The following is a 19,858-nucleotide window of genomic DNA, read 5'->3' as shown; positions in this document are numbered from 1 at the left end:
CTGACATTAAAGAAGTGTGACCGATACTTTCACTCCTGTCTGATATTCGAGAGGTGTGACCGGAAATTTTACTACTGTCTGGCATTAGAGAAGTGAGACCGATACTTCTGAGATTAGAGACGTGTGACCGATACTTGCACTCCTGTCTGACATTAGAGAAGTGTGACCGATACTTTTACTCCTGTCTGAAATTAGAGAAGTGTGAACGATACTTTCACTACTGTCTGACATTAGGTAAGTGTAACTGATACTTTCACTCCTCACTGACACAAGAGATGTGTGACCGATACTTTCATTCCTCCCTGACATTAGATCAGTTTGACCGATACTTACACACCTGTCTGACGTTATAGAAGTGTGACCAATACTTTCACTCCTCCCTGACATTAGAGAAGTGTGACTGACACATCACTCCTCTCTGACACTAGATAAGTGTGACCGATACTTGCACTCCTGTCTAACATTATAGAAGTGTGACCGATACTTTCACTCCTCTCTGACATTAGAGAAGTGTGACTGACACATCACTCCTCCTTGACATTAGAGAAGTGTGACCGATACTTTCACTCCTCCCTGTCACAAGGCAAATATGGCCGATACTTTCACTCCTGTCTGGCATTAGAGAGGTGTGACTGATACTTTCACTCCTCCCTGACATCAGAGAAGTGTGACCAATACTTTCACTCCTGTCTGGCATTAGAGAAGTGTGTCCGATACTTTCACTACTGACTGACATTAGAGAAGTGTGACCGATACTTTCACTCCTCCCTGACATTATAAAAGTATGACCGATACTTTCACTCCTCCCTGACATTTGTACGGTATGACCGATACTTTCACTCCTCCCTGACATTTGTGCGGTATGACCGATACTTTCACTCCTCCCTGACATTAGAGAAGTGTGACCGATACTTCTGACATTAGAGAAGTGTGACCGATACTTTTACTACTGTCTGAAATTAGAGAAGTGTGACTGAAAAATCACTCCTCCCTGACATTAGGTAAGTGTAACTGATACTTTCACTCCTCACTGACACAAGAGATGTGTGACCGATACTTTCATTCCTCCCTGACATTAGATCAGTTTGACCGATACTTTCACACCTGTCTGACATTATAGAAGTGTGACCGATACTTTCACTCCTCTCTGACATTAGAGAAGTGTGACTGATACTTTCACTCCTCCATGACATTAGAGAAGTGTGACCGATACTTTCACTCCTCTGTCATTAGAGAGGTGTGACTCCTGTCTGACATTAGAGAAGTGTGACCGATACATTCACTCCTCCATGACATTAGAGAAGTGTGACCGATACTTTCACTCCTCCCTGAAATTAGGTAAGTGTAACTGATACTTTCACTCCTCACTGACACAAGAGATGTGTGGCCGATACTTTCACTCCTGTCTGGCATTAGAGAAATGTGATCGATACTTTCACTACTGTCTGTCATTAGAGAAGTGTGACCGATATTTTCACTCCTGTCTCCCATTAGAGAAGTGTGACCGATACTTTCACTTCTGTTTGACATTCGAGAAGTGAGTCCGATACTTCTGACATTAGAGAAGTGTGACTGACACATCACTCCTCCCTGACATTAGAGAAGTGTAACCGATACCTCACTCCTCCCAGACATTGGAGAAGTGTGACCGATACTTTCACTCCTGTCTGACATTAGAGAAGTGTAACCGATACTTCTGACATTAGAGAAGTGTGACCGATACTTCTGACATTAGAGAAGTGTGACCGATACTTTTACTCCTGTCTGAAATTAGAGAAGTGTGACCGATACTTTCACTCCTCCTGACATTAGAGAAGTGTGACATTAGAGAAGTGTGACATACTTTCACTCCTCCCTGTCACATTAGAGAAGTGTGACTGATACTCTACTCCTCCCTGACATTAGAGAAGTGTGACCGATACTTTCACTCCTGTCTGGCATTAGAGAAGTGTGACCGATACTTTCACTCCTGTCTGCCATTATAGAAGTGTGACCGATACTTTCACTCCTGTCTGACATTAGAGAAGTGTGACTGATACATCACTCCTCCCTGACATTAGAGAGGTGTGACTGATACTTTCACTCCTCCCTGACATTAGTGAGAAGTGTGACCGATACACATTCACTCCTCCCTGACATTAGAGAAGTGTGACCGATACTTTCACTCCTGTCTGACATTTCACTCCTCTGACATTAGAGAAGTGTGACCGATACTTTCACTCCTCACTGACATTAGAGAAGTGTGACCGATACTTTCACTCCTGTCTGGCAGTAGAGAAGTGTGACCGATACTTTCACTCCTGTCTGACATTCACACTCTGACATTAGAGAAGTGTGAAGATACTTTCACTCCTCCCTGACATTAGGTAAGTGTAACCGTCTGACATTAGAGAAGTGAGACTGATACATTCACTCCTCCCTGTCAGAAGGGAAGTTTGGCCGATACTTTCACTCCTCCCTGACATTAGAGAGGTGTGACTGATACTTTCACTCCTCCCTGACATTAGAGAAGTGTGACCGATACTTTCACTCCTACTTTCACTCCTGTCTGACATTAGAGAAGTGTGACCGATACTTTCACTCCTCCCTGTCTGACATTAGAGAAGTGTGTGACCGATACTTTCACTCCTGTCTGACATTAGAGAAGTGTGAAGTGATACTTTCACTCCTCCCTGTCACAAGGGAAGTGTATACTTTCACTCCTCACTGATGTGACCTGACATTAGAAAAGTGTGACCGATTACACACCTACTCTGACATTAGAGAAGTGTGACCAATACTTTCACTCCTCCCTGACATTAGAGAAGTGTGACCGATACTTTTACTCCTCACTGACACAAGAGAAGTGTGACCTCACTCCTGACATTAGAGAAGTGTGACTGATACTCTCACTCCTCCCTAACACAAGAGAAATGTGACTGACACATCACTCCTCCATGACATTAGAGAAGTGTGACCGATACTTTCACTCCTCCCTGTCACAAGGGAAGTATGGCCGATACTTTCACTCCTGTCTGGCATTAGAGAAGTGTGACCGATACTTTCACTCCTGTCTGACATTAGAGAAGTGTGACTGTATGACATTAGATAAGTGTGACTGATACTTTCACTCTTCCCTGACATTAGAGAAGTGTTACTGGTACTTTCTCTCTATCCTGACACAAGAGAAGTGTAACCGATACCTCACTCCTCCCAGACATTGGAGAAGTGTGACTGACACACTCCTCCCTGACATTAGAGAAGTGTGACACTCCTCTCTGACATTAGAGAGGTGTGACTGACTCCTCCCCTGACATTAGAGAGTGTGACCATACTTTCACTCCTCCCTGTCACAAGGGAAGTATCACCGATACTCTCACTCCTGATATCACTTTCACTCCCTGACATTAGAGATTGTGATCGATACTTTCACTCCTCCCTGACAAAGGAGAAGTGTGACCGATGCTTTCACTCCACCCTGACATTAGAGAAATGTGACTGACACATCACTCCTCCTTACATTTGACGCAACATATTTAGAGATAGTGTGACATTTGTACGATGACTTTCACTCCTCCCTGACATTAGAGAAGTATGACCGATACTTTCACTCCTCCCTGACATTTGTGCGGTATGACCGATACTTTCACTCCTCCCTGACATTTGTGTGGTTTGACCGATACTTACATTCAGCTCTTGCATTGGTAGCCGAAGACAATAATAAAACTATCGATGCCCATTTCGAAACGCGGTATCCATCCATTTAGAACATATTTTTCATATTAACATCAACTTGCTGTCTTTAATTATGTAGGAAATATTTTCAGTCAGTATCAAAACACCCGTGTATCATTTATACATAAATACTAGTATCCGGTCAGGAAAGGGCTGTGTTTGTTACCATTATATACTGATCAGTGTGATACACTGTAATCAAAAGCTGCATCCGGGTCTTGTCGGGGATACTGCGGGACTAAATTATTTAAAACAGCCCTGACGTGACTGAGGGAATTTTTTAGAAATCGAAATCAATGTAAAAAGATGGGCATTCGGGCGAACTAAAGATTTAACTATAACACAACGTAAACAGTTACACATGGTAGCTGCTATAACATTAGTCTTCTCTTTATATATTTGAATTACAACCACAGAAGCCTATTAAAATAATCGGCTTGCATTAAAATACATCATGTATAAGATATTGAGAATGTATGAAATATTGATTTTAGAGTATACAAGCATAACATGGACACAGTACACACGGACATTAAAGGACTCTTAAGATATCGCAGGAGGAAGCAGAACTGATAAATTTCCTGATACAGGGAAAGTGATATGTAATACGAATACTTATGTCTTGATACAAAATGTTTATTAATTTTACATATGCAAGTTCTATGTTGCATTCTCCTGTATATTATTTGTACGCCAAATGTACGTACATTAGACTATACTACAAATCCATCTGAAAAACACATATTAAGTAAGATGCTTTCATAACACCTAGTTACTTAACAAAGTCATGAAATCCTAACAGAAGTAATTTATTGTCTCTTTTGTAAGAACTACCCATGTGCAGTAAGCTGCTTTTATTTATAATGTAATTATTAAAAAGATATAGTACACGTTTTTATATCAATATTAAATCAAATTTTATGCCTATACTGTTTCATATGGTTGTTATTTATGATGACAAGAAAAACTGTAACATTTAAGCTGCTCTCAGACTTGAACTTGCTGTTGTCAGTGTTAGGTAAAGTAGGAAATTAAAACTAAATTTTTGTTTCAGATGACGAAAATTGCATACAAATGTAAATATAAGCCTTGAACTGTTACCAGATGGTATTACAGTAAAACTTCTATGAATCGAACTCCGATGATTCGAATTTCTCGATGTATACAAGTTTTCGTCCCAAATTTTATTCCTGTGTATTACTACTAACTAACACCCTTATGAATGGAAGTTTTATAAATTGAACTTTTTGATGTATCGAAGTTTTTTCTCGGACCGTAAACTATGATAACACAGTCACTGACACCTAATGATTCAAACAAAACATTTACCTGCACTGTGCAGGTGTTTTCACCTCACGGCAAAATTTTTGCACATATCCACGAAGAGTGCTACCAGACAATGGGATTACGATAGTCTGCTATCATCAGCTCTGTGTTAGGAGGTTTATTAATGACTGCACACAAATTGATATTTAATTGGTTTCTTACAATTCCAATTTCAATTGATTTATTTCTCTTTAACCATACAGTACAGAGAAAACATATTTACAAAGCAACAAAGTTAAATAAAGTTGTTCAGCCAGATAGAAAGTATGAATACATACATTGTATACTATGTACATGCAACATAAGTAATGATATAATAAGTTTGTTTACATGTTATTACTTACTGATTAATATATCGTATATATATTGTACATGTATACCATAACATATCATTGCACAGTACAAGTGATACCATTCAAATATATACATATTAATCATAATACGTCAAAATTAGAACTGGAACAGCTCAGTTCATGATTTGTACTGCATTATGGGGGATAGATATTAATAAAGATGATTCTAATAAATTTACAAAGTTTTTTTCCGAGTTTTATCGTGTTTAGAGTTAATAAGATCTCAAAATTTTAATACATTCGGTCTTGTATAATAATATTTGTTTACATATATTTTTCTATGCTCAACAAGTGACTGGCATTCTAGCAAATAGTGGAATTCATCCCCTATTTGTTGACCATTACAAAAAGTACAAATTCTTTCGTGACGTACAGTATTATTCCAACTTCCGGTTTCGATAATGAGCCTGTGATTTGTTGTTCTGAATTTACAAAAAAGTGTTTCTTTCTTTATCTGTTGAAATATCCAAATATCCTTCAAATCCAAAATTTTCTTTAATAATTCTGTAACAACTAGATTTTGAAGAAGTAAATACATCATTTTCCCATTGCTGCGTGAACTGATTGTGAAGTGTTTGTAGTACATAGGATTTTAACCATGAGGTATCTAGATCTTGAATATATTGGACATTCCAAACATAGCTAATACCACAGTCATTTAATACTTGTTGGATATAACTTACATAGGAGATATTATTATTATATTAATTATGACATAAAAGTTTATACATTACAACATTAAGTTTGTTTTCTTTTGAATTAATCAATAGAGACCAATAAGTCAACATTCTCGTTTTAACTGAAATATTCAATGGATAAGCTCCAAGTTCACCATGTACCATAAACGATGGTGTACTACGTTTGATCCCAAGTAACAATTTACAAAATTTTAAGTGAGCTCTCTCAATAACTTGTAGATTTGTAAAACCCCAAATCTCACATCCATACAATAATATAGGTTTATCATACAAATCATAAATACATTGAATAGAGAGGTTATACAACCTTCCCTTTTTTAAAACATCATACATTGCAATAGTTGCTTTTTTAACGTTGTAATTTTTAGCTTCATTAAAGGAACAGGTACGAGAAAAAACAGTGCCCAAGTATGTGAAGCTTTTGACAATTTCTATCTCCTCTGTATCAAATTTAAAATGAAATCTGTTATTTAAACGACCTTTACTGAATATCATACATTTTGTTTTCCCACTATTGACTTTCAATTTCCAGTTTTTACAGTATTCATTAAAAATATTTAGCTGCATTTGAAGGTCTTCTGGCGTGTCAGTAAATAGTATTGTATCATCAGCATATAATAAAATAAATAATTTAATATACATATGGAAATCATCTTCAAGCTGATTATTAAGGCACTGTAAACCAATGACATTGTTACTAACCATAAATTCCTCCAGGTCTTTCAGATATAAACTAAATAAAAAGGGAGATAAGTTTTCCCCTTGCCTCAAGCCGTTATTACATGCGAAAAATGTAGAATTTTGACCATTGAACGAAATATTAGATTTAATACCTTGATACATATTGTAAATTATTGTATACATTTTACCATTTATATGATGAAGCAACATTTTATTCCATAAACCATTTCTCCAAACTTTGTCAAAGGCCTTTTCGAAGTCAATGAAAATACAGTAGAGTTTCTTTTTCATCATATTAGTAAGAGTAATTAAAGAATACAACACAAAGATATTATCTATAGTTGAATACTTCTTACGAAATCCAGCTTGGTTTTCACATATTAAGTTAACTTCGTCAGAATACTTTAAAAGTCTTTCATTTAAAATGCTGGTAAAAAGCTTGCCAAAGCAACTAACAATAGTGATTGGCCTGTAATTTTTGGGGTCTGAAGGAGAACCCTTATTTTTAAAAATAGGTACGATAGAGCCTCGAAGCCAGCTTTCAGGGATTTTCCCTGTGCTAAAAATAACATTGAACAACATAACATAGAGATCGATCATTTTAGAGGACGAGTATTTAATATAGTCATTACTGATAAGATCATTAGAGCAAGCCTTATTATTTTTCAGTAGCCCAATAGCACGTTCCACCTCCTCTCTGGTTATATTACTATTTAATACAATATTTACAGGACCCATATCAATATCATTAACTTCGAATGGGTTATCATCCCCTTCAACATTCAGGGTTTTGAAATAATCAAACAGCATATCGAGTGAAATGTTACCTGTCTTATTTTTACATGGACCATTAGAAGATTTGAGTAGTTTCCAGTAGTTCCGTGCATTATTACTTTTCATTTCTTTCAATTTACATCAAAGATCTTTTCTAAACTTGTAAATACTTTTAACCATTGTACGTTTGTATATTTTTTCTGATTCTTTATATTTTTTAAAGAAGCAATCATTTCTGTGACGTCTATACGTACCTTTATTGCGTCGGAATGCCCTTCTGGCCACCTTACACTCATCATTGAACCAGGGTTTAGAATTTGACTTAGGTGTATTACATTTATTAGTATGCTTACATTTATACGTACCAAAAGTTGACTTAGCAGCACTTACCAACACATCGCTACAGTCTGCTATTATCAACATCTAGGTCATTGATGTCATTACACTGGTCAATTGTATTAGTAATATATTGTATTTTGTCATCATTTATGCTGTCAATAAAGTTCTGTAATTTCTCACTCTCCCCATTCTTAATCCGTTCAGTATAGTCTGTATTATCATGAATATTACTGTTGTCAATGGAAAGTGCTATTCCACCTATAGTAAGAGAGAGAGGGCAGTGCGCGTCGGACAAAAGAGCGCTAAAATCTAAAACATCAAAATCACGTGTGCGCTTAAGGATCTTAGAGGAACATATTACATAATCTACAACACTGGTATTTTTACATGTGAACTTACCTATATCTTTATCACATCCAACTCTTCCGTTACAAATAAACAGGTCATTGTATTTACAAAAGTCTAAAAGTCGGCTCCCAAAATTATTTTTCATTAAATCCTGGCTCTTCCTGTTTTTAACAATACCAAAATGTTCCAGTTCATTCAGACTGGTAATACTTTCATCTAGAATTTCAATTCAATTTGATCTCTACCGTTTATTTCATTATAGTCAATAAAATCTACAAAGCTTGCAGTTCTTGCGTTAAAATCTCCTAACAAACACACATTTTTGTAATTTGCTGATAATCTTAAGTATTCGGTCTCAATTTCTGAAAAAGGATCACCAACACAGTATTGGGAATTCTCGGGCGGGACATAAACTGTTCCAAATAAAAAATCATCATCACAGTGTAATTTCGTCCCATCCAACCTAAACCAGTTGACATATTTACTGTCACTTTCTATAAAGTGAATATAATTTTCCAGGTCATATTTATATGCTATAACTATACCACCCGCCATTATCATTAATCAAAGGTAATGGAACGTCGTGTGATGTTCACCGCAGCCATTGTGGTGATGACATTTATTTAGGTCTAATTTATGGAATTTTGAAAACAATCGGAGGAAATCCTGTCACTTGCACAGGCACTCGAGGCCAGGATATTATTTTTTAAACATTGATTTTTGTTTTAGCACTCATGACTGACGTTATTTAAACGAAATATCAGCAGCATTCAAGTTTATGTGCCGGTTGACAAATCCGAGGTCCACGGTCATTAACAATACACAAGGCAAGCAACTCAAGATTTTAAAAAATCGACCCCTCGCTTGGAAACTGGCTAAAAAAAAAGTAGTTATGATAAGTTCCTTGTAAAACAATATGTATCGGTAGGTAGTGTGTATATTTACCTTTCATTTGGTGCATAACATTACAGGCAACGAGAAATTCACAATACGTACATGAGATTAACATCTCAATAACCGGAGATTTTTATCGTCCATGTAAATATCTTTGACGGAAGTAACATGCCATTTCAAGGGCGGTCACTCCGATTTTTTTGGAGAGGAGTTCCAGATAGCACTATACCAGTGAACAGGTAAGAAAGGTTCCGATGTCATTACGCGCGTAACTTCAAAATAGATATTTTTATTTCTACAAATACATTTGCGGTTATGAAAAATAATGGCTGGGCGTATTGTGAATTTCTCATTTGCCTGTAATGTTATGCACAAATGAAAGGTAAATTATACACACTCAACTTTCAATACATATTGTTTTACAAGGAATTTGTTTTCATAACTACTTTTTTTTAGCCAGTTTCCAAGCGAGGGGTCGATTTTTTAAAATCTTGAGTTGCTTGCCTTGTGTATTGTTAATGACCGTGGACCTCGGATTTGTCAACCGGCACATAAACTTGAATGCTGCTGATATTTCGTTTAAATAACGTCAGTCATGAGTGCTAAAACAAAAATCAATGGTTAAAAAATAATATCCTGGCCTCGAGTGCCTGTGCAAGTGACAGGATTTCCTCCGATTGTTTTCAAAATTCCATAAATTAGACCTAAATAAATGTCATCACCACAATGGCTGCGGTGAACATCACACGACGTTCCATTACCTTTGATTAATGATAATGGCGGGTGGTATAGTTATAGCATATAAATATGACCTGGAAAATTATATTCACTTTATAGAAAGTGACAGTAAATATGTCAACTGGTTTAGGTTGGATGGGACGAAATTACACTGTGATGATGATTTTTTATTTGGAACAGTTTATGTCCCGCCCGAGAATTCCCAATACTGTGTTGGTGATCCTTTTTCAGAAATTGAGACCGAATACTTAAGATTATCAGCAAATTACAAAAATGTGTGTTTGTTAGGAGATTTTAACGCAAGAACTGCAAGCTTTGTAGATTTTATTGACTATAATGAAATAAACGGTAGAGATCAAATTGAACTGAAATTCTAGATGAAAGTATTACCAGTCTGAATGAACTGGAACATTTTGGTATTGTTAAAAACAGGAAGAGCCAGGATTTAATGAAAAATAATTTTGGGAGCCGACTTTTAGACTTTTGTAAATACAATGACCTGTTTATTTGTAACGGAAGAGTTGGATGTGATAAAGATATAGGTAAGTTCACAAGTTAAAAATACCAGTGTTGTAGATTATGCAATATGTTCCTCTAAGCTCCTTAAGCGCACACGTGATTTTGATGTTTTAGATTTTAGCGCTCTTTTGTCCGACGCGCACTGCCCTCTCTCTCTTACTATAGGTGGAATAGCACTTTCCATTGACAACAGTAATATTCATGATAATACAGACTATACTGAACGGATAAAGAATGGGGAGAGTGAGAAATTACAGAACTTTATTGACAGCATAAATGATGACAAAATACAATATATTACTAATACAATTGACCAGTGTAATGACATCAATGACCTAGATGTTGATACACTAATAGCAGACTGTAGCGATGTGTTGGTAAGTGCTGCTAAGTCAACTTTTGGTACGTATAAATGTAAGCATACTAATAAATGTAATACACCTAAGTCAAATTCTAAACCCTGGTTCAATGGTGAGTGTAAGGTGGCCAGAAGGGCATTCCGACGCAATAAAGGTACGTATAGACGTCACAGAAATGATTGCTTCTTTAAAAAATATAAAGAATCAGAAAAAATATACAAACGTACAATGGATAAAAGTATTTACAAGTTTAGAAAAGATCTTTGATGTAAATTGAAAGAAATGAAAAGTAATAATGCACGGAACTACTGGAAACTACTCAAATCTTCTAATGGTCCATGTAAAAATAAGACAGGTAACATTTCACTCGATATGCTGTTTGATTATTTCAAAACCCTGAATGTTGAAGGGGATGATAACCCATTCGAAGTTAATGATATTGATATGGGTCCTGTAAATATTGTATTAAATAGTAATATAACCAGAGAGGAGGTGGAACGTGCTATTAGGCTACTGAAAAATAATAAGGCTTGCTCTAATGATCTTATCAGTAATGACTATATTAAATACTCGTCCTCTAAAATGATCGATCTCTATGTTATGTTGTTCAATGTTATTTTTAGCACAGGGAAAATCCCTGAAAGCTGGCTTCGAGGCTCTATCGTACCTATTTTTAAAAATAAGGGTTCTCCTTCAGACCCCAAAAATTACAGGCCAATCACTATTGTTAGTTGCTTTGGCAAGCTTTTTACCAGCATTTTAAATGAAAGACTTTTAAAGTATTCTGACGAAGTTAACTTAATATGTGAAAACCAAGCTGGATTTCGTAAGAAGTATTCAACTATAGATAATATCTTTGTGTTGTATTCTTTAATTACTCTTACTAATATGATGAAAAAGAAACTCTACTGTATTTTCATTGACTTCGAAAAGGCCTTTGACAAAGTTTGGAGAAATGGTTTATGGAATAAACTGTTGCTTCATCATATAAATGGTAAAATGTATACAATAATTTACAATATGTATCAAGGTATTAAATCTAATATTTCGTTCAATGGTCAAAATTCTACATTTTTCGCATGTAATAACGGCTTGAGGCAAGGGGAAAACTTATCTCCCTTTTTATTTAGTTTATATCTGAAAGACCTGGAGGAATTTATGGTTAGTAACAATGTCATTGGTTTACAGTGCCTTAATAATCAGCTTGAAGATGATTTCCATATGTATATTAAATTATTTATTTTATTATATGCTGATGATACAATACTATTTACTGACACGCCAGAAGACCTTCAAATGCAGCTAAATATTTTTAATGAATACTGTAAAAACTGGAAATTGAAAGTCAATAGTGGGAAAACAAAATGTATGATATTCAGTAAAGGTCGTTTAAATAACAGATTTCATTTTAAATTTGATACGGAGGAGATAGAAATTGTCAAAAGCTTCACATACTTGGGCACTGTTTTTTCTCGTACCTGTTCCTTTAATGAAGCTAAAAATTACAACGTTAAAAAAGCAACTATTGCAATGTATGATGTTTTAAAAAAGGGAAGGTTGTATAACCTCTCTATTCAATGTATTTATGATTTGTATGATAAACCTATATTATTGTATGGATGTGAGATTTGGGGTTTTACAAATCTACAAGTTATTGAGAGAGCTCACTTAAAATTTTGTAAATTGTTACTTGGGATCAAACGTAGTACACCATCGTTTATGGTACATGGTGAACTTGGAGCTTATCCATTGAATATTTCAGTTAAAACGAGAATGTTGACTTATTGGTCTCTATTGATTAATTCAAAAGAAAACAAACTTAATGTTGTAATGTATAAACTTTTATGTCATAATTAATATAATAATAATATCTCCTATGTAAGTTATATCCAACAAGTATTAAATGACTGTGGTATTAGCTATGTTTGGAATGTCCAATATATTCAAGATCTAGATACCTCATGGTTAAAATCCTATGTAAAACAAACACTTCGCAATCAGTTCACGCAGCAATGGGAAAATGATGTATTTACATCTTCAAAATCTAGTTGTTACAGAATTATCAAAGAAAATTTTGGATTTGAAGGATATTTGGATATTTCAACAGATAAAGAAAGAAACACTTTTTGTAAATTCAGAACAACAAATCACAGGCTCATTATCGAAACCGGAAGTTGGAATAATACTGTACGTCACGAAAGAATTTGTACTTTTTGTAATGCCAGTCACTTGTTGAGCATAGAAAATTATATGTAAACAAATATTGTTATACAAGACCGAATGTATTAAAATTTTGAGATCTTATTAACTCTAAACACGATAAAACTCGGAAAAAAAACTTTGTAAATTTATTAGAATCATCTTTATTAATATCTATCCCCTATAATGCAGTACAAATCATGAACTGAGCTGTTCCAGTTCTAATTTTGACGTTTTATGATTAATATGTATATATTTGAATGGTATCACTTGTACTGTGCAATGATATGTTATGGTATACATGTACAATATATATACGATATATTAATCAGTAAGTAATAACATGTATACAAACTTATTATATCATTACTTATGTTGCATGTACATAGTATACAATGTATGTATTCATACTTTCTATCTGGCTGAACAACTTTAACTTTGTTGCTTTGTAAATATGTTTTCTCTGTACTGTATGGTTAAAGAGAAATAAATCAATTGAAATTGGAATTGTAAGAAACCAATTAAATATCAATTTGTGTGCAGATTAATAAACCTCCTAACACAGAGCTGATGATAGCAGACTATCGTAATCCCATTGTCTGGTAGCACTCTTCGTGGATATGTGCAAAAATTTTGCCGTGAGGTGAAAACACCTGCACAGTGCAGGTAAATGTTTTGTTTGAATCATGAGGTGTCAGTGACTGTGTTATCATAGTTTATGGTCCGAGAAAAAACTTCGATACATCAAAAAGTTCAATTTATAAAACTTCCATTCATAAGGGTGTTAGTTAGTAGTAATACACAGGAATAAAATTTGGGACAAAAACTTGTATACATCGAGAAATTCGAATCATCGGAGTTCGATTCATAGAAGTTTTACTGTAATACCATCTGGTAACAGTTCAAGGCTTATATTTACATTTGTATGCAATTTTCGTCATCTGAAACAAAAATTTAGTTTTAATTTCCTACTTTACCTAACACTGACAACAGCAAGTTCAAGTCTGAGAGCAGCTTAAATATTACAGTTTTTCTTGTCATCATAAATAACAACCATATGAAACAGTATAGGCATAAAATTTGATTTAATATTGATATAAAAACGTGTACTATATCTTTTTAATAATTACATTATAAATAAAAGCAGCTTACTGCACATGGGTAGTTCTTAAAAAGAGACAATAAATTACTTCTGTTAGGATTTCATGACTTTGTTAAGTAACTAGGTGTTATGAAAGCATCTTACTTAATATGTGTTTTTCAGATGGATTTGTAGTATAGTCTAATGTACGTACATTTGGCGTACAAATAATATACAGGAGAATGCAACATAGAACTTGCATATGTAAAATTAATAAACATTTTGTATCAAGACATAAGTATTCGTATTACATATCACTTTCCCTGTATCAGGAAATTTATCAGTTCTGCTTCCTCCTGCGATATCTTAAGAGTCCTTTAATGTCCGTGTGTACTGTGTCCATGTTATGCTTGTATACTCTAAAATCAATATTTCATACATTCTCAATATCTTATACATGATGTATTTTAATGCAGGCCGATTATTTTAATAGGCTTCTGTGGTTGTAATTCAAATATATAAAGAGAAGACTAATGTTATAGCAGCTACCATGTGTAACTGTTGTGTTATAGTTAAATCTTTAGTTCGCCCGAATGCCCATCTTTTTACATTGATTTCGATTTCTAAAAAATTCCCTCAGTCACGTCAGGGCTGTTTTAAATAATTTAGTCCCGCAGTATCCCCGACAAGACCCGGATGCAGCTTTTGATTACAGTGTATCACACTGATCAGTATATAATGGTAACAAACACAGCCCTTTCCTGACCGGATACTAGTATTTATGTATAAATGATACACGGGTGTTTTGATACTGACTGAAAATATTTCCTACATAATTAAAGACAGCAAGTTGATGTTAATATGGAAAATATGTTCTAAATGGATGGATACCGCGTTTCGAAATGGGCATCGATAGTTTTATTATTGTCTTCGGCTACCAATGCAAGAGCTGAATGTAAGTATCGGTCAAACCACACAAATGTCAGGGAGGAGTGAAAGTATCGGTCACACTTCTCTAATGTCAGGGAGGAGTGAAAGTATCGGTCATACCGTACAAATGCATGACAAGAAAAAAGGTCTCAACTATCTGATTTCAGAAAGAAGCGTAAATATGTTGCGTCAAATGTAAGAGCAAGATGTAAGTATCAATCACACCAATTAAATGTCAGGGTGATATGAAAGTATCGGTCACACTTCTCTAATGTCAGACAGTAGTGAAAGTATCGGTCACACTTATCTAATGTCAGGGAGGAGTGATGTGTCTGTCACACTTCTCTAATGTCAAGGAGGAGTGATGTGTCAGTCACACCTCTCTAATGTCAGACAGGAGTAAAACTATTGGTCACACTTCTCTAATGTCAAGGAGGAGTGATGTGTCAGTCACACCTCTCTAATGTCAGACAGGAGTGAAACTATTGGTCACACTTCTCTAATGTCAGGGAGGAGTGAAAGTATCCGCCATACTTCCCTTGTGACAGGGATGAGTGAAAGTATCGGTCACATTTCTCTAATGCTAGACAACTGTGAATGTATTGGTCACACTTCTCTAATGTCAGGGAGGAGTGAATGTATCAGTCACACTTCTCTTGTGTCAGGAATGAGTAAAAGTATCGGTCACAATACTCTAATATCAGAGAGGAGTGATGTGTCTGTCACACTTATCTAATGCCAGACAAGTGTGAATGTATCGCTCACACTTTTCTAATGTCAGACAGGAGTGAAAGTATCGGTCACACTTCTATAATGTCAGACAGGAGTGAACGTATCGGTAACACTTCTCTAATGTCAGACAGGAGTGAAAGTATCGGTCATACTTCCCTTGTGACAGGGAGGAGTGAAAGTATCAGTCACACCTCTCTAATGTCAGACAGTAGTGAAAGTATCGGTCACACTTATCTAATGTCAGGGAGGGGTGATGTGTCAGTCACACTTCTCTAATGTCAGTCAGTAGTGAAAGTATCGGTCACACTTCTCTAATGCCGGACAGGAGTGAAAGTATCGGCCATACTTCCCTTGTGACAGGGAGGAGTGAAAGTATCGGTCACACTTCTCTAATCTCAGGGAGGAGTGAAAGTATCAGTCACACCTCTCTAATGCCAGACAGTAGTGAAAGTATCGGTCACACTTCTCTAATGCCAGACAGGAGTGAAAGTATCGGCCATACTTCCCTTGTGACAGGGAGGAGTGAAAGTATCGGTCACACTTCTCTAATGTCAGACAGTAGTGAAAGTATCGGTCACACTTATCTAATGTCAGGGAGGAGTGATGTGTCTCTCACACTTCTCTAATGCCAGACAAGTGTGAATGTATCGCTCACACTTTTCTAATGTCAGACAGGAGTGAAAGTATCGGTCACACTTCTATAATGTCAGACAGGAGTGAACGTATCGGTAACACTTCTCTAATGTCAGACAGGAGTGAAAGTATCGGTCATACTTCCCTTGTGACAGAGAGGAGTGAAAGTATCAGTCACACCTCTCTAATGTCAGACAGGAGTGAACACTTATGTAATGTCAGGGAGGGGTGATGTGTCAGTCACACTTCTCTAATGTCAGACAGTAGTGAAAGTATCGGTCACACTTATCTAATGTCAGGGAGGAGTGATGTGTCAGTCACACTTCTCTAATGTCAGTCAGTAGTGAAAGTATCGGTCACACTTATCTAATGTCAGGGAGGAATGAAAGTATCGCTCACACATCTCTTGTGTCAGTGAGGAGTGAAAGTATCAGTTACACTTACCTAATTTTAGGGAGGAGTGATTTTTCAGTCACACATCTCTTGTGTCATTGAGGAGTAAAAGTATCGGTCACACTTCTCTAATGTCAGAAGTATCGGTCTCACTTCTCGAATGTCAGACAGAAGTGAAAGTATCGGTCACACTTCTATAATGGCAGACAGGAGTGAAAGTATCGGTCACACTTCTCTAATGTCAGGGAGGAGTGAAAGTATCAGTCACACCTCTCTAATGTCAGACAGTAGTGAAAGTATCGGTCACACTTCTCTAATGCCGGACAGGAGTGAAAGTATCGGCCATACTTCCCTTGTGACAGGGAGGAGTGAAAGTATCGGTCACACTTTTCTAATGTCAGGGAGGAGTGAAAGTATCAGTCACACCTCTCTAATGTCACACAGTAGTGAAAGTATCGGTCACACTTCTCTAATGCCAGACAGGAGTGAAAGCATCGGCCATACTTCCCTTGTGACAGGGAGGAGTGAAAGTATCGGTCACACTTCTCTAATGTCAGGGAGGAATGAAAGTATCGGTCACACATCTTTTGTTTCAGTGAGGAGTAAAAGTATCGGTCACAGTACTCTAATATCAAAGAGGAGTGATGTGTCTGTCACACTTCTCTAATGCCAGACAAGTGTGAATGTATCGCTCACACTTTTCTAATGTCAGACAGGAGTGAAAGTATCGGTCACACTTCTATACAGGGAGGAGTGAAAGTATCAGTCACACCTCTCTAATGTCAGACAATAGTGAAAGTATCGGTCACACTTATCTAATGTCAGTCAGTAGTGAAATTATCGGACACACTTCTCTAATGCCAGACAGGAGTGAAAGTATCGGTCACACTTCTCTAATGTCAGGGAGGAGTGATGTGTCAATCACATTTCTCTTGTGTTAGGGAGGAGTGAAATGTACACACACGTACAGGTTAGCTGTGTGTGAGTAGTACATGTGAAATGTACACACAGGTACAGTTTAGTTGTGTGTGAGTAGTACATGTGAAATGTACACACAGGTACATGTTAGTTGTGCGAGTAGGTAGTACATGTGAAATGTACACACAGGTACATGTTAGTTAGTTGTGTGTGAAATATACACACAGGTACAGGTTAGTGTGACATTTGAAATGTACTTATTGATAATTCAGGTGTTTTAAATTCTGAGTACTCCTTTTAAATATATGAATCTTTATTTTACAGAAATCAAATCTGACTTGAAACCTTTAAGACCCTTGATAGGTGAGTGGCATCAACTTGACTGGGCACGGTGTGAGAAAAGTTACAGCAGATTCCTCAAAACCAGACTCACAACAACAAGCACCATCAATGGAATTAATTGGACACCAAACTATTAAGTTATATTTCTGTTCACAAACGCAAATATCTCAGTACACTCAGATTTATCCCTATTATAACTAACATCAAATTCTCTCCGTTCCTATAGGTCCTCACAATACACACATTAAACGGGTCGTATTCTGGTGAAAGACATAATTCAATATATAATACATTCCAATATAATATCTTGGACTTTGGTAATACAGGAATAAAAATGTTGTATAGAATGTATGTTCATTCAAACTGCCCTTTAAAAGTTACATCTTAACGTATTTAAAGTGCTGTATACTAATAAAAGTTTTTGTTTATTTTTGATATCCTTTCTTTATTTTCTTACAGTTCAAACTATAAACAGGATTAAAACAGAAAAAAAAGAGAAAAAGTTCATGGAGACCAAAGCTTTTCATGACGCACAAGAGAAACTCGGAAAGAACAGAGTCATAATGATCAAGGGTAACACAGGAGACGGCAAGACTTCGACTGCCTTTCAACTCATGGACTGGCTGATCAAGGAGCAGCAATGCAGGCAACCTCTTCAGCTTCATGAAATCAAGAAATTAGATAAATTGTCTCCAGACTCGAGTCTGGTTACTTTTATTGATGATATTTTTGGAGAGAGAAATGTTAGAAATACGGATGTAGCTGAGTGGAACAAAAGAATTAATAATGTAAAAACACTGTTTGTAGATCAACAAATGAAGGCCAATTTTTTGCTTGTTACTATTCGTAATGAAATATATAATGATTTGAAAGAGCGATCTTTGGAACCAGTTTTTACCAAAGATAACCTTATTGACATGAGTTCGGACACATACAGGATTTTAGAGGAAAGAAAAGAACTTCTACAAAAATATCTGCCAAACAATTATAAATGGGAAGAGAAAGAAATAGAAAGTATTGTAAAATCTGCTTCAAGCATTGGCTTTCCCCAATGCTGCCACCTTTTCTATAACTCCGTGGAATTGCAGGCAAAACGTGGGGAATTTTTTGAGAAACCTTTTGAATTTTTGAATGAAGCATTGTCTAGATTATCAAAATGTTGTGCCATTTTGTTTCTTTTCCTCAATGGAGGGGAGATAAAAGTTAAAGATCTAGACCCAAACAGTGATGAAATCAACAAAACATTGTTAGAGGAATCATTTGATATTAATCTGATTGATGGTGAGGAGGACAGATCCTCATTGAAGTACGAGAGAAAAGTAGGATTTGTAAAAGAAAGTTTAGACAGATTGCTAGGATTTTTAGTGGTGAAGGAGAAAAATTGGTTTGGTGATGAAGTATACAGATTTAATCATGATTCTGTACGTGTCACAGTAGCTCGTTTGTATTGGAACAAAACACCAGTTGGTTATATACAGAATTGTCCAGTGAAATTCCTCGGTTATCTCACAACCTCAAAAACATCCACAGACATGATTGTTTTATCATCAGATAATTATACACGTCTATGTGAACGTCTGCTGCGAGAGTTTGAGTGTGAGGAGTATGATTATAATAGTAGATATATTATTAAGTCTCTAGATGTATGGAAAGATCCCGTATTTGTTAAAAGATTCGATGAGTTGTTGAATGAGAAAAAGGTTGATAAACGTGCTGTGTTAAATAGAGCATGTAAATATGGTGTAAAAGAATGTGGTTTATATCTTCTGAGTGTGGGAGTCAAACCTGACAAGTACACAGACTTGTGGTCATTGATTATGTAGCCGGGTTCCAATGCTACAGTGTTTTATAAAATAACGCTGGATTCATTCCTTTCATACGTTTATT

General features: G+C 36.0%; 1 protein-coding gene across 1 annotated transcript in view; it reads left to right on the top strand.

The window, feature by feature from the left end:
* Window positions 1-19,858, top strand: part of LOC132552841 (uncharacterized) — a 31,644-nt gene that overhangs the window by 2,523 nt on the left and 9,263 nt on the right. The window contains 2 exon segments of the mRNA XM_060217032.1: window positions 17,954-17,992; window positions 18,431-19,790. Of these exon segments, the coding sequence (XP_060073015.1) occupies window positions 17,954-17,992; window positions 18,431-19,790 (1,399 nt within the window).

This window comes from Ylistrum balloti, unplaced genomic scaffold (genome assembly GCF_031769215.1).
Source record: "Ylistrum balloti isolate Yb309-2 unplaced genomic scaffold, AGI_CSIRO_Ybal_v1 Utg370282, whole genome shotgun sequence".
Classification (NCBI taxonomy): domain Eukaryota; kingdom Metazoa; phylum Mollusca; class Bivalvia; order Pectinida; family Pectinidae; genus Ylistrum; species Ylistrum balloti.
This window is presented reverse-complemented; position numbering and strand designations above follow the sequence as displayed.